The sequence below is a fragment of the Chenopodium quinoa genome, unplaced genomic scaffold (genome assembly GCF_001683475.1).
Source record: "Chenopodium quinoa cultivar QQ74 unplaced genomic scaffold, ASM168347v1, whole genome shotgun sequence".
In the NCBI taxonomy this organism is placed as follows: domain Eukaryota; kingdom Viridiplantae; phylum Streptophyta; class Magnoliopsida; order Caryophyllales; family Amaranthaceae; genus Chenopodium; species Chenopodium quinoa.
The window spans coordinates 34,993-54,503 of NW_018744334.1; the positions used below are offsets into that span (position 1 = coordinate 34,993).

Consider the following 19,511-nt stretch of genomic DNA (forward strand, 5'->3'; position numbering starts at 1 on the left):
CTCTCTTGCCACGTAGGATCATTGTACTTCCTCCGTTCTTTATTACTTGACCCGTTTTGACTTTTACACTATTTACCACCCCCCTTTGACCGTATTTTGTGAATAATATGTAAGGAAAAATATATTCATGATCTTTTTGGATTTGTCTCAATAAGTACTATCATAATATTTAACTTTTATAATTTTTATTTATGGAGAATTTAAGTTATTGATCGTTAAATTTTAGTATTGGCAAGTGTGATAAAAGAAACAGGTCGAGTAAAAAAGAATAGAGGAAGTATATTTTATTAAATTTTGTGAATGTTGGGGTTAGTGGGGGTAACTAACGGCGTCAAGTGCGTGCTCCTCTCTCTTCACTCTCTCTTTCACTCTTGCTCCTTTCAGTCTCTCTCTTCACTTGTTCCTCTTTCTTCATTTCATCCTTGGTTGTTAAGCTCTGCTGTTGGAATCTTTGATTTGCCATTTTGTCATGGCATAGATCGCCATTGATCTATAGCTGTTGTTAATGGTCGACTCGAAGGTTAGGTCAAATTATACTTAACTTAAATTGTTGAGTACTGAACTATAAATTGTTTCATTTCAGTTACTTGCGAATTTGTGTTTTTAGCTTGAATCATAACCAAAATGTAGGTTAAATTGCCTTAAATAACCGCATAATTTGGTCAAATTGTTGTTATATAGTGTTTTTGATTGTCAAGCTTTCATAATCGGGTGAAATTGGTGTTAAAGAAAAAAAAAATGTTAGGCGCCCCTGGCACCTAGGGTGTATTTAAGAATCTCTTTTTGCTAGATTATCGATTACCTTGACCGATTTTTCATTAATGAACTATATGTAGAATATGTAATGAGCCTATAAAACGTTATAACGAGGTCATCAAAGTAAAAATTTCATAATAGTATAAGTATATATATACCTTTTTTTTAAAAAATAAATAAGTATATATATACTTGTGCAAAGTAAGTTGGTACATTTTTTTTTTTGAAGGGAAAATAAGTTGGTACATTTAGGGCCCGTTTTCTTTAGATTATTTTCAGTTCAGTTCAGTTTAGTCAATCAGAATAGGCCCTTAGTAATTAGTGGTATGGTGAAAGAGAAAAAAATACGTGTAAGTAAAAGAAATAATAAAATGATAATGAATCATTAAATTAAATTTAGTACTATTAAAAAAAAATCAATTTAGTAAGCGTTGCAATTAATTAGAAACAGATGATTAATACAAGTTTGTAATTATTCAAAAATAGTGATGGTATAAAGAAAATAAATACATTGATAAGTAAAAAAACATATACAGCAAGTAAAGACAAATTTTCTAAGGGTTGGGATCCAATAAGGAGGATGAGAAGTGTTAAATGTACATATATTTTGAAACGAGTATGCATATATTTTTCTACTAAATGTGCAAATTTAATTTTTGATTTGTAACCTTTTTCAAACGAAAATGAGTGCATAATATACACAAAGAATATGCAAATTGTATTTCAGTAGATTTTTGCATACCTAGCTACAAAATATAATAAAATATGCACATTCAGTATAAAACATATGTACATAAAATCATTCACATCCTTCATTTGACATTGAATTATTATTTATTACTCATGATTTATCAAAAAGCTAGGTATTAGTGCCTACAAAAAATGTCCACTTTTGGCCTGTTCTCATTGATTGAACTCAGCTGAACTGAACTGAAGTGAAATGAATATTTTATAAGAGAAGGAAATCAGGAGCTGAATTGAAATGAATATTTTGTAAGAGAAGGAAATTAGGAACTAAACTGAATTGAATTGAAATGAGCTAAACTGAATTGAACTGAATTTCAATGTATGAGAACGTGCCCTTTGTTTGTATTGTAACAGGTTTAGGTATTGTAACAGGTTTAGGAAGTAGTTAGATATGATAAAAGTGAGTTCAACCCGATTTAGAATTTCTTTTGGACGAGCTTGGGAATGGAATTTTATGCAATTTTTGTTATTTTTTTTTGACTTGACCCAATGATGACTTGAAAAAACGTATGACTTGGCTAGTTTGAGCACATTTTGTGTCTGAAACTTGGCCCAAGCCGAGGAATGGCCTGAATTTTCGGCCTCAAAGCCATGTTTATCAATAATAATCACCTTTACGGCTCTACCAGACTACAATTAATCTCTTTTTTTTACCGCTGTTAAAAAAAAAAAAAAAAAAACCCTGAAAAAGGGCTGTCCCTTAGATTTCTACTTTTCCCCGTCAAAATCCCTATTAATCGACGATCCTTCAGTTTAAGTCATGGAGAAGGAGGTTGAGGGAAGTTCAGCAGACGCCGTGGCAAAAGGGCATGATCAGACTCAGCAGACGCCAAAACCATGGCACTCGTACATTTCAGACGATTTGCCTCGCTCATTCACTGAATCAACAGATGCTGCTATTCGCTCAGCGCGCTCTCTTCATCACGATTCGTCTACTCGTCTTCGTGGTTTGCAGGTCGGATCTATGTCTTGTCTATCATCTTATGCCTGAATATGGCGATTGACATTTTGCCCTAGTTTCGGAGTATTCTGATCCCATTAATTTAGAGAAAATGTTTTTGTCTAGTTAGTGATGTGTTTTGGGATTGGGATTGCAGGATATTATTCCCGAAATTAAGCTCCGAATTTTCAACTATGAAGATGTTCTATTCAAAAAGTGTAAAGGTAACTAACATAATCTCTGTCCTAAATATATTTGAGCTTTTGACCTTATTATGTATGTCATTTTCTATTATTGTCCAGTCTTAGTAAAATGTTTGAGGGTTGTTCTTGCTATTAGATAGGGGCATAAAGTAATTAAACTGGTATCGGTTAAAGGAACCTGTTTAAGGCCTTATAGACTATAGTCTCTTATCCATGTGTTGAATACGTGCACTAGTAACCGCATAAGGTGAATTGTATTTTTTTTTAAAAAATTAATATTGTGTACCTTTTCAAAGTGTTGTGGATTTGGTATTTAATGGAGTCCCAAGGCAAGTGCCATGTGGGGGTGAGCTCTTGGGGGAGTCACCAGGCTAGAGGTAGCTGTTGACGTGACATAAAGTGTATTGCACATAAGCACATTAAGCTGGTAAATAATGTTAGGCAAGTAATTACTTCAGTTTCAAAGCCATGTGATTAGTGAATAGTGATCAGTCATTGCTGCAATATGGATGCAGATATGAGCCATATGATACCCATGCAATAGTTAAGGGTTCCCCTTTCCTTTCCCAGATTATATGTTCCCATATGCTTCCTTGCTTTTCTCATGACTTCTCCCATATGGAGTAAAATTTTTCATGAATTTGAGTGCGATTTTAGAATGAGGCTTTAGACTTGCTAAGGAGGAGTGGTTCAAATTTCTTGTATGGTTGTAGTATTTTGTGTATGTGGTACGTCTTGTTCATGGTACATTTTCCCTTTTGATGGTGTTTTCTGTGACCCTTCACCTCTGTATTTTATGCCATTATTCCTTTGATCTCATGTGTACTTTTAAGATTGCTATATTACCTTTAAAGAAAGTGGCCTATGACCTTGTTAGTCTCCATCACTTTGTATTATGTCAATTGCTTGATGCTCTGGTTTAACGTACTTCTTTTGCTTATTTTGTCAAATAGATGGGTTGGCCATTGGGTTACAAAACCCAACTATGACTGTAGGCCTTGGTTTGGCTGCCAGCTTTCTCTTTATCAGGGGTATGATTCTTCACCTCTCCTTTCTTTTGTCTTTCATGATTGAGAATTTAGAAATTTTTTATAGGTTGTTGGAATGGACCCTTGAAAATCTTGTTGCAAGGTTTATATATATATATATATATATATATATATATATATATATATATATATTTTGGGGAAGACTCTCGTGAGAACCCCTCCTTTATGTGAGAATTCTTCTTATATGAGAACTCTTTTTATGTTCTAAATTTGTAATATAATGCTCTAAACTTTTTCCCAAGTGTTATAAATTAAGTAAGATGTTCTAAATTAGTACTCACATGTTCTAAACCATAAATTAGTTAAGCTAAATGTTAAATATTTTAAATGACTATATATATATATATATATATATATATATATATATATATATATATATATATATATATATATATTACCTCCGTTTCTTTTAGTTGATACGTTTTGTGCACTATTCACATAGCTTACTTTGACTTTGTTTTGTGATTTAGTGTTAGATAAAAATATAGTCATGTGGGGTGTTGTTAGCTTTGTCTCAACGTCTAGTTTTCAAATATCAAAATTTTATATTTTTTTACTAATACACAATTAAAGATATTTACATTTGAAACTAGTTTTTAGCCAAGGCGATGCCCCGGATCATTATGAAATATTTAAATTAGATTTTAATATAATTAAGTGAAATATTAAAATAGATTAGTTATATTTTATTTTTGAAATTGATTAATTATTTTTATAATATTACTTGTATTATTAATTTATTTTTTTTCCAAACATAATTGAACATTAAAATTCATCATCTAATATTGCGTATCCTAGATATGATTAGTTTATTTTGTTCTTAAATTGTTATAAGAAACTCTTTTAAATTGACATATGTGGGAAAAAAATTAGCATTAAAAAGTGCAACATATTTTCGGGTTACATATTTCAAATAACTATAGAGTTGTATGAATGAGCAAATGAAAGAGATGAGATCACATTTGTTATTATATATTGTTGTTAAATAAAGTGTATAAAATCTATATATATTATTATTTTTGAAATTTATGAGCATAATTAACTATTTTAATATAAAATTATTGACATAAAACGTGTCTATAGAATGGTGGTAAAACTTGAATCATAATAAAAATAAGGTCATGGGTTCAAATATCAATGGTATCGATTTTTATTTTAGGAAATATTAATGATCATTATTGGACTGGTATGACTTGGCGCCACATTATATGCCAAATGGCAAATGTAGTGACACATGGCAGAATTGCATGTTTTGTCATGATCAATATTGGACTGGTATGACATGGCGCCACATTATACGCCAAATGGCAAATGTAGTGACACATGGCAGAATTGCATGTTTTGCGATGGGTTTTAATAATATATATTGATTATGAGTTGGCAAACATGTATAAATGAAATGTGTCAACGTATACAATTGTCCATTATATAATCATGTGGAATTATTTTTATTATTGATCATTATTTAAGAGGAAGCCCTAGTTATCTTTGGGATAAATGAAAAGTGTTTATCACATGACATTTTGGTAAATAAATCAGCAACTTTATCTTGTCATTATCACTGTAGGCCCCGTTTTCGTTGAAAAAGTTATCAATTAATTTACGAAAATGCCATGTGATAAACACCTTTTTAATCCTGATTTTTGCAAATAACCACCTTATTAAAACAATGTTGTAAAAGACCACCATTTTTAAAAAAATATTTTGCAACTTACCACCTGCTGTCGGAAAGTGGATATTTGACCAGCTTCTTTTCGGCAGCGTTGACCAGTCACGTGGCACGTTAGTGAATCTCCTCACAGTGATGGGTGGTACGTGTATGTGTATTCCATGAGAGAGTGGACAAAGATGAGTCAACGCCGTCATGTACAATAATCCTTGGTTAATTACTTAATTAATTAGGGATTAACTATTTCCAATTCTTTATTCCCCCACCAAACTCAAAGAACAATATACAATTTTTTTTTAAAAAAAAACGACTGACCTCGGAATGTGAATAATCTCCTATTTGGCCTCCCTTTCAAATTGAGCCTTGCGCTTGCCTCTTTTACCTTTAACCATTGATGACAACACAATTGTTCAGAGAAAAATTCAGAGAAGATGATGTCATTGGGCAAAAATTGGAGACCCAGTGAAAATGGAAGATGAAAAAACATTTTTTTTTTTTACCTTATTTGGATTACCCAGCATAAATCGCCTGTCAAGTCTACTCTGCAACATGATCAGCCATTGTCGAGAAGATTAAATGCGAGGAAGAAAGAGGAACCAGGGGAGGAGAAGAGGGAAATTGAAAGGGAAAAGGAAAGAAAAAAGGAGGGGGGTATTAAGGCTACTGTCACGTGGATTGGTCAACGCCGGAGTAGTTGGTCAAATATCTACTTTCTGGCAATAGGTGGTAGTTGCAACATATTTTTAAAATGGTGGTCTTTTACAATATTTTTTATAATAAGGTGGTTATTTGCAAAAAAAAAAAAAAGGACTAAAAAGGTGGTTAAATGCAAAATTTCCTTAATTTTATATTAGGTATAATTTTTGATTGGTTGCAATGGCCTATACTTTAGTAACTTATATAATCATGTTTGATACTTGTGTGAGGGAGAAAGTCATTTAAGCTCTTGCTTTTCTTTGAATTTACCTATAATTTAAATTTACAGGCCTTTGTCAACATTTGTTTGAGTATTGTGATTGATAGAGGAAATAAGAGAGGAAGAATTAAATGGTGAGGAGACTGAAGAAATAAGAAGAAGCTAACAAGCATATGATGATGACACATGTCCTATTAGTAGCATGTGTATGCTTGTCAATGCTGATCCCAACACATGTCAGCAATTTTTATATTTTCTTGACTTTGAGTGGGTTAAGGGCATGAATTGCAAGACTTCTGTATGTATTCCTTTTTAAAAATACAATTATCCCACTCTTATCTAAGGTTCTCTTTGGATGTCATGGCAGTGCACTAGAATGCAGAGGCCAAATGACTACTAACTGGAGTACTTGTAAGTTGTAAGGGAATGCGTGGATTACTGATAATATGTTTAGGGGGTAAAAAAGTCAAATCAAGAAAATGAATTTGAATGAAGATAATGCTAAAAGGATGAGGTGGTGTTAAAGAAAAGATAATATTGGCGTTTTTTCTTTTATTCGTAATTGGGCGGGATCATAAACTTTGAAGAATAGGCTGACAATTCTATATTTTCCATAAGTTATGTTTTTGCTTTGATTGTGACTTTGTGAGTAGAAATTCACAGGATATTTGCTGGCTTCTTAGGGATACATTAGGGATACAAGAAGCTGGTTTAGTATCTTTTAATTGTAACTTTAATAAAATTTTGTAAACTTTTTGGGCACTTTAAGGTCATTTATAGTTTAAATTGAGTTCTTATTAGTCATTTGTTATTATCATTTGTAATTTTATCCTGGATTTTGAATGGGAGGATTTATTTACTTACAAATATGTTGTGTACAACTAGTTTGGTGTTGCATCTAGTTGTTAGTTCTAAGCTTAAAAAGGCACACTGTGAATCATGAATATGTAACTTGTTATCCTTTTTCTGGGTCTTCATTTTTTTTATATGTATTCTGAAATTTTTTTTTTTTTTTTTTTTTAATTTTTTTTTTAAATTTTGTCAATTTGGTTGTAAGATGAATTAACTTTTGCTATTCCTGACCTTTTGTTTTTCATGATTCTTTGGTGTTTTTAGGTCCCAGAAGGTTCTTGCTTCGCCATACTGTGGGTCGATTTCAAAGTGAAGAGGTAATCATTTTAGTTAACTTAATGGATTTCCAAATTTAGATGTCAATCCCACCATTTATTAGTGAATTCACAAAGACTTTTAATAGTTCTTGGCCTTAATTGAAAAGGTGTTGTAAATAGCTTCCTTGCCGTATACTTCGTATATGACTTGATAAATGTAGCCCATTGGAGGCTTTTTGTCTCTCCATCATGAACCGTAACCATCTTCCTCATGTTGTCCTGTTGCTTTAGTAATAGATATTATCTTTTTTCTTTGTCGTGAGAAAATTTCTCATCATGCTCACAAGAAGGATTTGATTTAAATCAATTTGATGAGCAACACATGGAATCTAATAAAGATGAGTTATTTTGAACTTTTAATAACTTTCTTACAATTTATGAAATCAAAGAATGATACATACATAAAAGGTTTATCCAGGAATAAAAAATTAAAAGATTTCTATTTCATACTGGTTTTAACATAGTTTGATATCCGTAACGTGACCACTTGAACAACATTTGCCTCTCCTACTTCCTCAACCACATCTTCTATTCCATATGAACAGTGGCGTATCCAGGAATTCGAACTGTGGGTTCGGAATTTTAAAAAACAAAAGATGCTAATATATTAATTAAATATTTTATATATGTTCAAATTTTTTATTACAAATGGATGGATTAAACAGTTACAAAATAATAAATAAAAAAAAAACCCTACAAAAGCATTATTCGAGTTTTATACTTTGAAAGCGTGCTAAAACATTACTACTTATATAAATGATAAATCTATAATTATATTGCAAAAAATCAATATTACACGGAAAAACAAAAATCCCAAGTCCCCAATAAACACAAATTTGACAATGTAAAATTTTTTCTAATTATCAATTAAAAGACCAAGTAAAAATTTTAAATTCTAAGTTTCTAAATTCAATTTGTACGTCAACAATCTATCAAAACTAATTAAACAAATAAATAATTAATCTAATTATCACTAATTTACAAACAAATAAAGATTTAAGAATTAAGAGGAGTAGAGGAATAAGAGGACTGTTGAAACTAATACGTACTAAAGGATAAAAACAATAATAATATTAGATAAGTATGAAGCAAGTAAAATAAAGAACTCAATAATATTTCTTCATGCTTAATTCACCAAATACAATAGCCATATAGGTATGCTAACAAACAACAAATAATAAGCTAAAAAACTGAAAGTATAATGCCATGATTAAACCCACTAAATAAACTCATTAACTTCTAAATTCATTTGACTCTCTAACTTACCAAAATGACCAACATACTACTCCTAAAATTATTGACCCAACTATGGACTAACTCATGAAGAACAACGGAAGAAATCGAAAGGGAAAAAAAAATAAAAAATAAAAATAAAAATGAGGGTGGCTAGTCTCGAACCCATGATCAAGAGGAGCCTCACTACTCTATTAGTCACTCCCTTACCAATGTGCCAGAGTTACATATTTGTTTATTTACTTCACAAAAATTCCTTTTAACCTTTTTTTTTTTTCTTTTTTTTTTTTTTAAAAAAAAAACCAAAACTTATAATTTTTTTTCAAAAAATCTGGGTGTTCAATGAACCCCCCCTGAATCCGCCCATGCATATGAAGCAATAATGTTGCATTTTTCACAATTATTGAAACATTTGTGGATTTCTCAACCATAGACCCCTTGGAGAGTACAAGAAAGATTACAATATCCTTTTAGGAAATCGCATTATGCTTCCCATCGGATAAAATAAGATGAAACTTTTTTATTTATTTATTTATTTATTTTATTGCTTCTCCATTTGCTAGTTAGTGCCATCTACTTCTTTCTTAAAGAGTGGAACTCTAATCTCATGCATACTTGGCAGTTCTAATTCATGACCATATTGTCCAATTGATTTAATGATTGATCCTAAACTTTTAGAAGTAGCCATATAAAATCTCCTAGCAAATTTCTCCAAGTTTTTTCCTTAATTATTTGTCACAAACTCCAAAGATGCCTTTCCTTTCCTTTTTAACTTGCAATACATCTTGATTAGTAGAAGTGACAACAATGTCCATGGGGCCTTTGTGTCTTGATTTTTTAGAAAGGTAACTTTTTTAATACCTTGCTATGATCCTATGTGCCTAATATCTCACAATCCACCTCAATATCTTAGGAGTTAGGACACCGTTAAAGTGGATTTAGTCTTGGTGATGCTTCATGAGAGGCAAAATGATAGAGAGTAACATGAAGCATTAAATTTGCTTTTCTTTTTGGACACGTGGCATATTAGTGTTCCTGTTATGAAATATTAGTATTGATTATTAAAACTCAAAATTTTCAGGCACTTTATATCATAGCCTTATCTAGATAACTTGTTTAGACACTCTTTTGTGAAAAGCATACATGTAGAATCTGCCTTGATTTTCTTTTGTTCAAATGAGCTAGGGGGGTCCCACCAACATGGTGAAAGGTTAGGTGTCTTTCAGAATTGGCCTTTGATATACTCTCCTTTTCTCAATTATTGCGACATGTAGAGTTTCCTTCTTTATAATACCCAACTTTAACCATTAATGTCTTTAATAATCTATAATTGATATTTTGAAAGTATATAGCAAAATGAATCTTACAAGATCCATGACCCACGTGATTATGATTTTCTTTGCAAATAAAGCATAATTGATGGTAAAAAAAAGATAAATTTTGAGTAGTGTAAAAGTTTAAATATATATATTGGAGGAAGTATTTGGGTTGGGAAGTGTATGTGTGGACCTCCTCTGCGACGTCAGTATTTTAAATCCATAATTTTATGATCTAAATTTTTAAGGAAAAATTAACAAGAATGGTCCCAACTATCACCGGTCTTCTTTAAAAGGGCCAACCTATTAATTAACTTTGGACAGACCAACTATACCTATGTTTTCTCAAAACAGTGTGACTTGTTACCTGATCAACCGGTAAAATTTTTAATTTAAAAAATATTCTCAATTTTTGCCCTATTATGCCATAACCACCACAACTCTGTCCTTCTAGTCTCCACAGCATAACCACCGGTCTACCTCTTGAATTTCCACCACCACCACCACCATTTTCTTCTAATTCCCGTTCTTTCTCTGTCTCCACTACTTCCCATCCACAACACTCAAGCCACCTGGCAACTAACTTATCTTCTGTCGAGCAACCCCGGCCAATTGATGGCTACTCATCTTCTGTATCAAGCTTAACCTCCTCTTCTATATATTATATATGGCCATAAATTTCATTCTCTTGGCAAAGGTTGATAAGGTTATTGTGTTGGCAGCTTTATGGTGGCCTCATTAGCATGTGCAGGTGGGTTGTTGTAGGGGTAAGTTGGTGCCTTGGTTGCTTCGATGATGGTGGTGTATTATTGCAATGTTGCTGGTGGATAGTTTCTTGGTGACGATTTTGTGGTGGTTGAGTGGGTGGGTTTAAACTTGCTATGGAGAGATCTAGGCTAGCAGGTCGGTGGTGGTGTCATTGGCAATGGTGATTTTTTTTTTTTTTTTTTTTTTGGCGGGAAGATGTAGGTATTTTTCTTATTTGGGTGGTTGGTAGTTATGTGGGGGTGGTCTGGGTTGGTGCTTTGTAGTTGGGGCTTGTTCGATCGATGGCTGTGGTTTATTAATTGGTGGGGGACGTGGGGTGGTTGTGGCAATATTTAATCCATCATAATGCAGATTTTGCTCATGTACCGTATAAATTGGTGGATAATTAATAACTACATAAATTCGTATTACATAATTTAACTCGTAGTCTAATCCTTAATAATCTTGAAGATGATCAAGACGATTGTTGCTTGCCACTACGCATATTGGATTGATTTATGCAACAAATTTGAGGTTTAAAAAAGTTACAACAATTTCAAGAGAAGAAGAAGAAATTGCAATGTTGGAGGGAGGTTTTATTGAAATCCGAAAGAAAGGGGAAAATTTTGATTGTTGTAAATTCAAGGTCACATGATATACACGTCACATACTTTGCCTACAATTGCAGGTGGGTACACGCGTGTGAACTACCCAAAATAGTTGGTTGGTTGACCCCTTTTAAAGAAAACTAGTAATAGTTCGGACCTTTCTTGTTAATTTTTCCAATTCTTAGGGCCTGTTGTGTTGAGAAGCTTAGCTCAACTCCAATCAATTCAGTTCCTAATTTCCTTATGTGATAAACAATTCATTTCAGCTCTATTTAGTTCACTTCAGTTGTTTTCAGAAATCGGAACAGGCCCTAAATCTTATATATTGTTATCCAAAATGGGTCCATAGTACATGATAGTTTTCTCAGAAGCCATAAATGCGTGGTTTGAGACTTGATTAAGGTCATGTTAATTCTTGGCCTATTTATTAAGATCTTATAATTAGAAAACTGATAATGTGCCAGGGTTTTAGTTTTGTAGTGGAGTACTGATTTGTTTGTATAAACATGCAGGCACGGTTTGTTAAAGCTGAGAAAAATGTAAAGATGCTGAATTTGTCAGTTGATTTAATGAAGAAGGAGAGCAGGAAATTGCTTGAAAGGGCAACACTTGCTGAAAAGGAGATGACAACCGGACAGACTGATCTAATGTAACTGTTAAATATACAGAGTATTAGTTTTGTATCCCGTATGCAGCCCTTATATATCAATTTCTCATATAGAATGTCCTTGTAGGAATGCTGGAAAACAACTTCGATACCTAGCCAAATCTGTGGATCATGTTGAGACTCAAGCAGCAGGTGCATATTTTATGTATTTTGTGGTGCGAGTTTATGAGTGGGCTGTTTATGCAAACTATGTTAACTCAAATTTGGCTGTATAAGTTTTGGCTAGTATCTTTAAAATTATATTTAGTTGTGCTTAAATTTTACATTATCTGGAACTTCCTTCCAGTCGCTATTTGATTTAGACGTATTAGTGTGATAGTATCTTGACTACTTTTCATGTTGGTATATATATACATATAGCCTTGGCTTCGGCCTCTTGGTGTGTGGTAAGCAGTTGAACTTGTAATTGAGGTCATGCTTGGAGGTGGGATGACCTTAATATTCCCCCCTCCCCCCCTAAGGTGTGCTAAGCTTGTTGAGCCTTGAACCACCCACTCGGCCACTCCTCTCCCTTTTATTTTAACAAAATCTGTGTTTGCATAAAATATTAATGTATTTTGTTTAGTGTAATGGTTTGTTGAATTAATATTTTAATTACTACTTTTTCAGATGTAGTGAATCTACTACGAGAGATTCCAGGCAGGGAGGCATTGCAACTTCGAGCAGAGGCAAGTCCCTAAATATATTTGATGTTGAACATAAATGCCACTTTTAAAGTTTGGTGTTTTGTTACTGTACTTCATTTTCTTGGAATAAACCTCATTCTGTGTAATCTAAATTTTAGAAATACTGCATCCTATCACTATTTGGATATCTTATACACGTTCTTTAACAGTATTAGATGAAGTGAATCAACATGGTCTATCCAAGATTAGATACCATGGTATATGTTGTTTGCGGACGGTATTTTTTTTTTTATTAGAGTAGTGGATAATTCTAAGCTAGAGCGCGGAAGGCAAAAGTTAGAATATTAAGGTTTAGCCTAAGTTGGATGATTTGGACCAAAAAGGAGTACGTGGAGTGCCAATTTTAGTACAGGGAAGGAGTCAAATGAGGATGTAGGAACATTGAATGTAGTAACATTGGAATAGTGTTACCCGAAACGCGGGACGATAGCGCGTTCCCCGTACCGGAATGTCCGTACCCAAACGCGGTACTAACGCGTTCCAGTTTGCGGTGGTTCGTGATCTAGTTCGTTGACGACGAAGAACCCAATTGTAGTACGATCTAAGTTGTAGTCTAAGAGTGACAATTGGGTTGTCATTTGTTTATAATTTCGGGTATAATTGAAAGTTTAAAAGACTTTCAAGGTTTCATCAATGGGGAAGGAGATGAAGAATCGTGGAATGGAAGAGTGATAAGACTAATAACTGATAAGAAAACAAGTCTAATAAAGATTGTGGACCCCTATGTCCTAATGTCCCCTTCTCTTCCTATTTTTTTTTTCTTTTTTAATTGTCTACACAAGTACACAGCAAGTGCTACAGGGCCTACAGCCGTATAGCCATGGGACTTGTGCAATACATTAAATGCAATTTCCAGCTTTATCTTTTTATTTATTTATTTATTTATTTTTTTATGAAAATTTTTAAATTTTAAATGTATATGTAATTAATTTATGGTAAATAGTGGAGTATCAATTATAAATTAAATTACAAAGCACTGATAAAACAAATGACCATACGTTCCGAGAACTCTTATGGCTACATTCCACGTTCCCGCACCCGTACCAAGTTCTGGAACGTCCCGCGTTCCATGTAACATTGCATTGGATGTATGGGTGGTAAGGATTTACTAAGTATTGTAAGTAGATTGTAAATACATTGGGTGAATATTTCAAAAGAAATGGAGATATAGATTGTTATATGGATTAGTTGTAGAGAAAATGTTATAGGTGACGTTATTGTTGGAAAAATACGTGATTCTCAGAATAATAATAGACAAATCAAGAACTTTTGGAACAAACTCACCATATTCGAAATCAAAGACCTATCCTCCTTCGGTTGTGTCGTGGTGGTACGCAATGACTTAGAAGCTGGATGTGCCGTGGTTTGGTACGCATTGACTTAGAAGCAAAATACGCCATCACCGGTACAAATATTCTAGTGACGCACGACCCCCAAGTTTTACACGACCTTCGTAACTCGTGTACCCGAACTCAAAGGTTATAATTGCTCGAGAACTTTTAAGATCTCAAAAAAGGTAGGTTTGTGTTTATGTGTTTAGGTTTCATACCAAGTGTCTCCCCAATTATAATGAGAAGATTAGTTTTTATATGGACCGAAAACCAAAGCTCAAAACTCATAAACAACTACCCGTAACCCTATTGGGCCTACACGCAATATACGTGCATCTATCAGGCTGCGTGTGGACCAAAAGCTGCGTGCAAAGCAGATTCATCACTTAAGTACGCAGTGCGGGCGCACTCGTTTTTTTTGGATCGAATTGCATTACATCCAACAATCAAGTATTAATCTGCGCGGTAAAGCGCGCGGTAAAGCACAAGTGAGGATTGTAGTGGTAACCATTGCATTACACCCAACAATCAAGTATTAATCTGCGGTAAAGCGCGCGTAAAGCACAAGTGAGGATTGTAGTGGTAACCAATCTATCATCTGATTGCATTACCACTTCTAACACTTATATGGGTCATGTAGGAGGGCATTTAGCAAGGATTATGTTAAAAGATGAGTGTAACAAAGATTTGTTTGTTGAGATGAATGTGTCAAATGTTTTGCAAGATAAAATATAGAATGTCATACATTTTTGTTCAAAATATTACTACTTAGAATGTTGCATTTAAATTTAAAAATGCTTAATTGTGATTTTTTTTCCCCCCTTTTTTTTAACGTTTATATTCAATACTTATTACACTAAAATTTCTTTCTTTTTTGCTCTTCTTCTCTCATATCAAATTCGTTCCTCATGTAATTTGATTTTGTTTTTGTTAAAAATTCTTTATATTACTTGATTTTCTTTTGTTTGCTGTAAATTTCCGAGATTAATATATTAGAATAATCAGCTACTTTCTTTATATTATTTTGGTTTTTTTGTTGACATGTTTCTTTCATTACGTTTGTGCATGAGAAACTTCTAATAATCCTCCCACTTCCAAAAATTCGATTCACTTTCATTAGACTCTTGTTTTAGAAAACTTTGAAATGGATAGAGTAAAACAAATGAAGTCAACGATAGGTAAATGTAACAAAATAGGTGGATAGAATAAAAGAAAGTTGAAATGTGTAGATTTTTTATTATTTTTTTTAATTTTTTATTTTTTTTACGAAATTAGTGTGTAGATTGTTTGGGGTAAAGATAGGTAAGGGAGTAAAATAGATTTACTATTAATGAAGTAAAAGTAGGTCAATTTGTAAATATCCATAAAGGAAAGTGAGTCAAACCATTAGGAATAGGCTAGTACATTTAATTTAACATTTGTTTTTGATGGAATTGTGCGAAAGAATAGTTAAAGCTAGCGTGTGAATAGTGCAAAATCAAAATGTGTCAATTATTCTTGAATGGAGGTAGTATTTGATTCATTTTTAATTGATGATGTATTTTATTCAAAAATGACATTTAGGCTGCAAATGAGTCGAATCAAGCAGTTTTAAACTTGATAAGTATTATGAAAAATTTTCAGAAACTATCCCCTTTATAAGTCATTTTGTTAGCAAATACTTGCTTAGAAATTTTATAAAAAAAACTACCCCTAAATTTCAAAAGTTAGAGTGACATTACCCATTTTGGTTTTCCTGCAACAAAATCCAACGAGTAGGGTCCATTTGGTTTTATTAAACTTTTATTTCAAAAGTTTAGAAAGGAAAAATAAAATTGGGCTCCACTTGCCTGATTTAGTTACCGAAAAACTAAAATGAATAGTGCAACTAAAACAAATAAGGAGTATTTTTTTTAATAAAACTTTTAAGCACGTAGTTGTTGAGAAAATGGCCTATTAAGCGGGTAACAATTTTTCCTATATATTATTAGTGTTTGAGATACCTTGTGTTTGAGCGACGTTTAAATTTCATGTTTAAGCTTGTCATTTGCGTTCCAAGTGAGCTCCATGTCACGTGCTGACTACTTTGTTTTAGTCACCCTCTCTGCTCCACCTACTTTCTTCGTAAGAGGAGTCAAGCTTTCTCATTTGGCTCTACTCCTTTGTGTGTTGCACAAATGTACTTGCTAGCATGTCCCCTTAGTGCTAAGCAAAGCCTCTTGGTTGAACTAAGCACTCACTTTTAGTGCCTTAGTTTGGATTTACGACTAAGTGTTGTAGAGTATTGAGTACACGAACTAACACTCTTTTTAGTATGCCCAAACACTTTCTTAGCATCATTGTGTCTTAGTTTTCCTCACACTCTCTAAGTGTTGAAAGGAAGAGATTGAGTTGCAAGAGAACTGAAGTGCTTAAGAATGCTTTTGTATTGAATTCTCAACTTGGTTTGTACAAATGAGTCTCATAGTCTATTTATAGTGCTCCGTCTTACTTACAAGGCCTGTCGAAAAAATTCCTAACCTCCTCAATTGGGGGTTGGGGGGGGGGGGTGTTTCTTGACTACAAGGACTTAGAATGTTTCAACCTCCTTAGGAACTACATACATGGAGGTTTCCACATACAACTAAGCCTTAAAGAGAACCCTAGAACTTTACACACTTCTGTACATACATATAAGAACGTAGAAGACTTCCAACATGTACAAGATACTCTTTGAATAGTCTAGAGACACCCTCTCTAGAATACTCCTTCAAAAGAACCTTTTAGCATTGCCGAAAATCCTCGCATTTTTCGGAGTGCCTGCCAAAACCTGTACTCCGGGATCTCATCATGGAAAACCGATTTCCTTGGCCCAAAATACAGTAGACCCCTAAATTTGGGCCCATCTGGACTTCGTTTGGGCCCTAAATGGCCCATTATTGTGTTACTTAATTTTGTGTTCATTAGTATTTCAAGACATGAACTAAATAAAGTTCTATAGGTGTGGTGCTAGACACCATGTGACCTAAATGACGCCCATCTTTGGTGTGGGAGATGATTTGTTACATCCAGCATTGCGATTCTTAAATTGATCTTTATAAAATAATTGTGATTGTTTGAATGTATCAAGCGCATTGCATCTCCATTGGTTATTTTTGTTAAATGTTATTCAATTGATTGATTGATTCCGCTGTAGAGTCGCAAATCTGATTCAAATTATTAATTATGAAGCATGGAAATGGTTACGGGTACGCTTAGGATACGTCCCCATGGTGCACCCTTGAAAAATGGCACGGGAGTCTTTTTTGGTACGACTTTCAGGAGACTTGGGGACATTTTGAGGACGACTTAGGTACTTTTTGGACATCCCTAATTTAAACTGAAGCTTAACCCTAAACAAAAACCCTTCTTTACTTGCCTTTGCAATTTGGAAACCCCTAAATCCTAAATTATAAAGACGACAGAGTGAGCGGCAATCTACTGTTGTAGCCCAACCACCATTCCAGCCGCCGTGAAGTTATCTACTTCTTTCTCTTGCTCTTAGTTTCTTTTAATATGTTTTGTTCGATTTGTTTTTTGTAGTCATTAAAGGATCCGTTTTCACATGCGTATTTCTGTAACCTCTATTTTTTCTAATGTGCTTCTTCTTAGAGTAAAGGGACTAGCTTGCAAATATTTAAAAATCTTAAGCTAGTAGCTTTACCATTGTTGCACATCTTGTTGATCAGCTTTGTGGAGCTAATAAGCTTGGTAAATATTTATTAGATAAAAATTATTATTAATTTAAAAATAAATTAATTTACAACTAGCTTAACCATTGGAGGAACAAATAGCTAGAATTAATGTAGCTTAAGAAGATGATGTGGCATGCCAAGCTATTAAAAGAATTAGCCAACCATTATAGTTTCTCTTAGAAGCCCTACATTTTTTACCATAGAGCAACACTGATGTTATTGGCAATCCTATAGATGAGAGATTAAATAAAAAGGATAGAATTGTTAAGTCCTGGTTCTATGGATTGTTAGGGAGATGGAAACTTTGATAAAAAGTGTTGGGTGTGGGTTCTATGGATTGAAACTTCAAAATGTCAATTGGTATTGCCACTAATAAAATACTTTATACTCATATGAAGTAAAAATATACTTTACTTGTATGAGGTTGTTGAATGTAAAATATAACTTATTTGGAAGAACGTAGGATTGCGATTAGGGTAAGGGGGTTATGTTGATTAGGACATGTGAGGTGGTCTGAAGATGCACCATTTAGGAAAGCAGAGTTGTAATAGTGGGGATTTTTAAAGAATCCAAGGGACACAAGGATGGAATGGAGGAGGATTTATGTCAATGTGTAACAAACCACTAGCAATAACAGCTACTATTAATCAGCTAGGAAAGAAAGAAATAAATTTTAGGGAAGAAAGGTGGGAGTTATCATTCATTCAAGCAAGTTTCTTACAGGGGCAGCTTGAGGCTGCTTCTCTCCTAAGGGTGACTTGAGGCCACGAATCTCTGGGATTTCCTTACACAATAATCAGCTACCTAGCCCTACCCCTCTCTTCCCCTTTTTATGTGTACACTTAGCCAATGGCTGTCAAAAAAGGATCCCACCTAACCATTTGTCTGATATGCACCATTTGGCTGCTGTATGGCTGCATAGGACAGCTGCCCTGTTCCTTGTGCTGCTCCACTACCCTTGTCCTTCAAGGCTCCCTTTGCTCGTCTGGTATATGTGATTAGCCCACGTGGTGGCTGATCATTGGCTGGTGCACTTGTGATCGTTGCACAATGACGACCGAAGATAAAATTGTGTGGTTCATGTAGCCAACCACATCTATTGAAATCAGGCTTTGATGTTATTGTTATTTAATGTAGCTGTAATACAGCTCCTTTTCTTCTACATTGTACATTTGTACATGAGATTATTGCTACGAATTTGAGATGTAATATGATATGTTTTGCAGCTCCTTCGTTTAGAAACTTTACTACTTTTCGTATTATTTACATTTCTTTCTGCTAAACAGGTTGCTTCAGTGGCTTCACTTCTTAAGCAGCAAAGAGCTGGTATGGAAAAGAGGATGATCAAAATAACTGAAATGGGAGTTGCAGTCTGACAAGCTGTGAGCTGATCACTAATGAGTTGTGATAGTGGCACTACGCAAATTGGGGGAAGATGTTTCAGGTTGTTATTAACTTGTGCACGTCTACCATTTAGACCATAAATGTCAAGAAAGGATTGAAAGTTGACTTTTTTGCCATTGAACTGATGTGTACTACTCATTTACTACATAGCAAGACTTAGCATTGATTTACAATATGAAATATTTGGTATTTGTTTGGTCCGTGCATCAAACTTCATCACTAAGAGCCTAGGAGGGATTTAGAAAGGAAAATTGCCGAATTGAAAAATGGTAATAAAAATATTATTATCATTATTTTTCCTATACAACTATACAACTATTTTCTATAAGTATTAAACCTTGGTATCTTGAGATTTAAAAGTTTTTACTTTTATTTATT

The 19,511-nt window shown here is 33.6% G+C and overlaps 1 protein-coding gene across 1 annotated transcript; it reads left to right on the top strand.

The window, feature by feature from the left end:
- The first annotated feature begins 2,203 nt into the window (after positions 1–2,203).
- Positions 2,204–19,440, top strand: LOC110696257. The gene is made up of 8 exons (XM_021873539.1): positions 2,204–2,458; positions 2,601–2,667; positions 3,600–3,677; positions 7,397–7,449; positions 11,866–12,002; positions 12,088–12,152; positions 12,630–12,688; positions 19,016–19,440. The coding sequence occupies exons 1-8, from the start codon at positions 2,264–2,266 to the stop codon at positions 19,103–19,105; spliced, it is 744 nt and encodes a 247-aa protein (XP_021729231.1). The 5' UTR covers positions 2,204–2,263; the 3' UTR covers positions 19,106–19,440.
- Positions 19,441–19,511: the final 71 nt, after the last annotated feature.

Coding starts and splice junctions, on each gene's coding strand:
- LOC110696257 (XM_021873539.1), top strand. CDS start 2,264: ATGGAGAAGGAGGTTGAGGGAAGTTCAGCAGACGCCGTGGCAAAAGGG. Junction 3,678..7,396: donor CAGCTTTCTCTTTATCAGGG/GTATGATTCTTC, acceptor TGGTGTTTTTAG/GTCCCAGAAGGTTCTTGCTT. Junction 12,153..12,629: donor TGTTGAGACTCAAGCAGCAG/GTGCATATTTTA, acceptor CTACTTTTTCAG/ATGTAGTGAATCTACTACGA.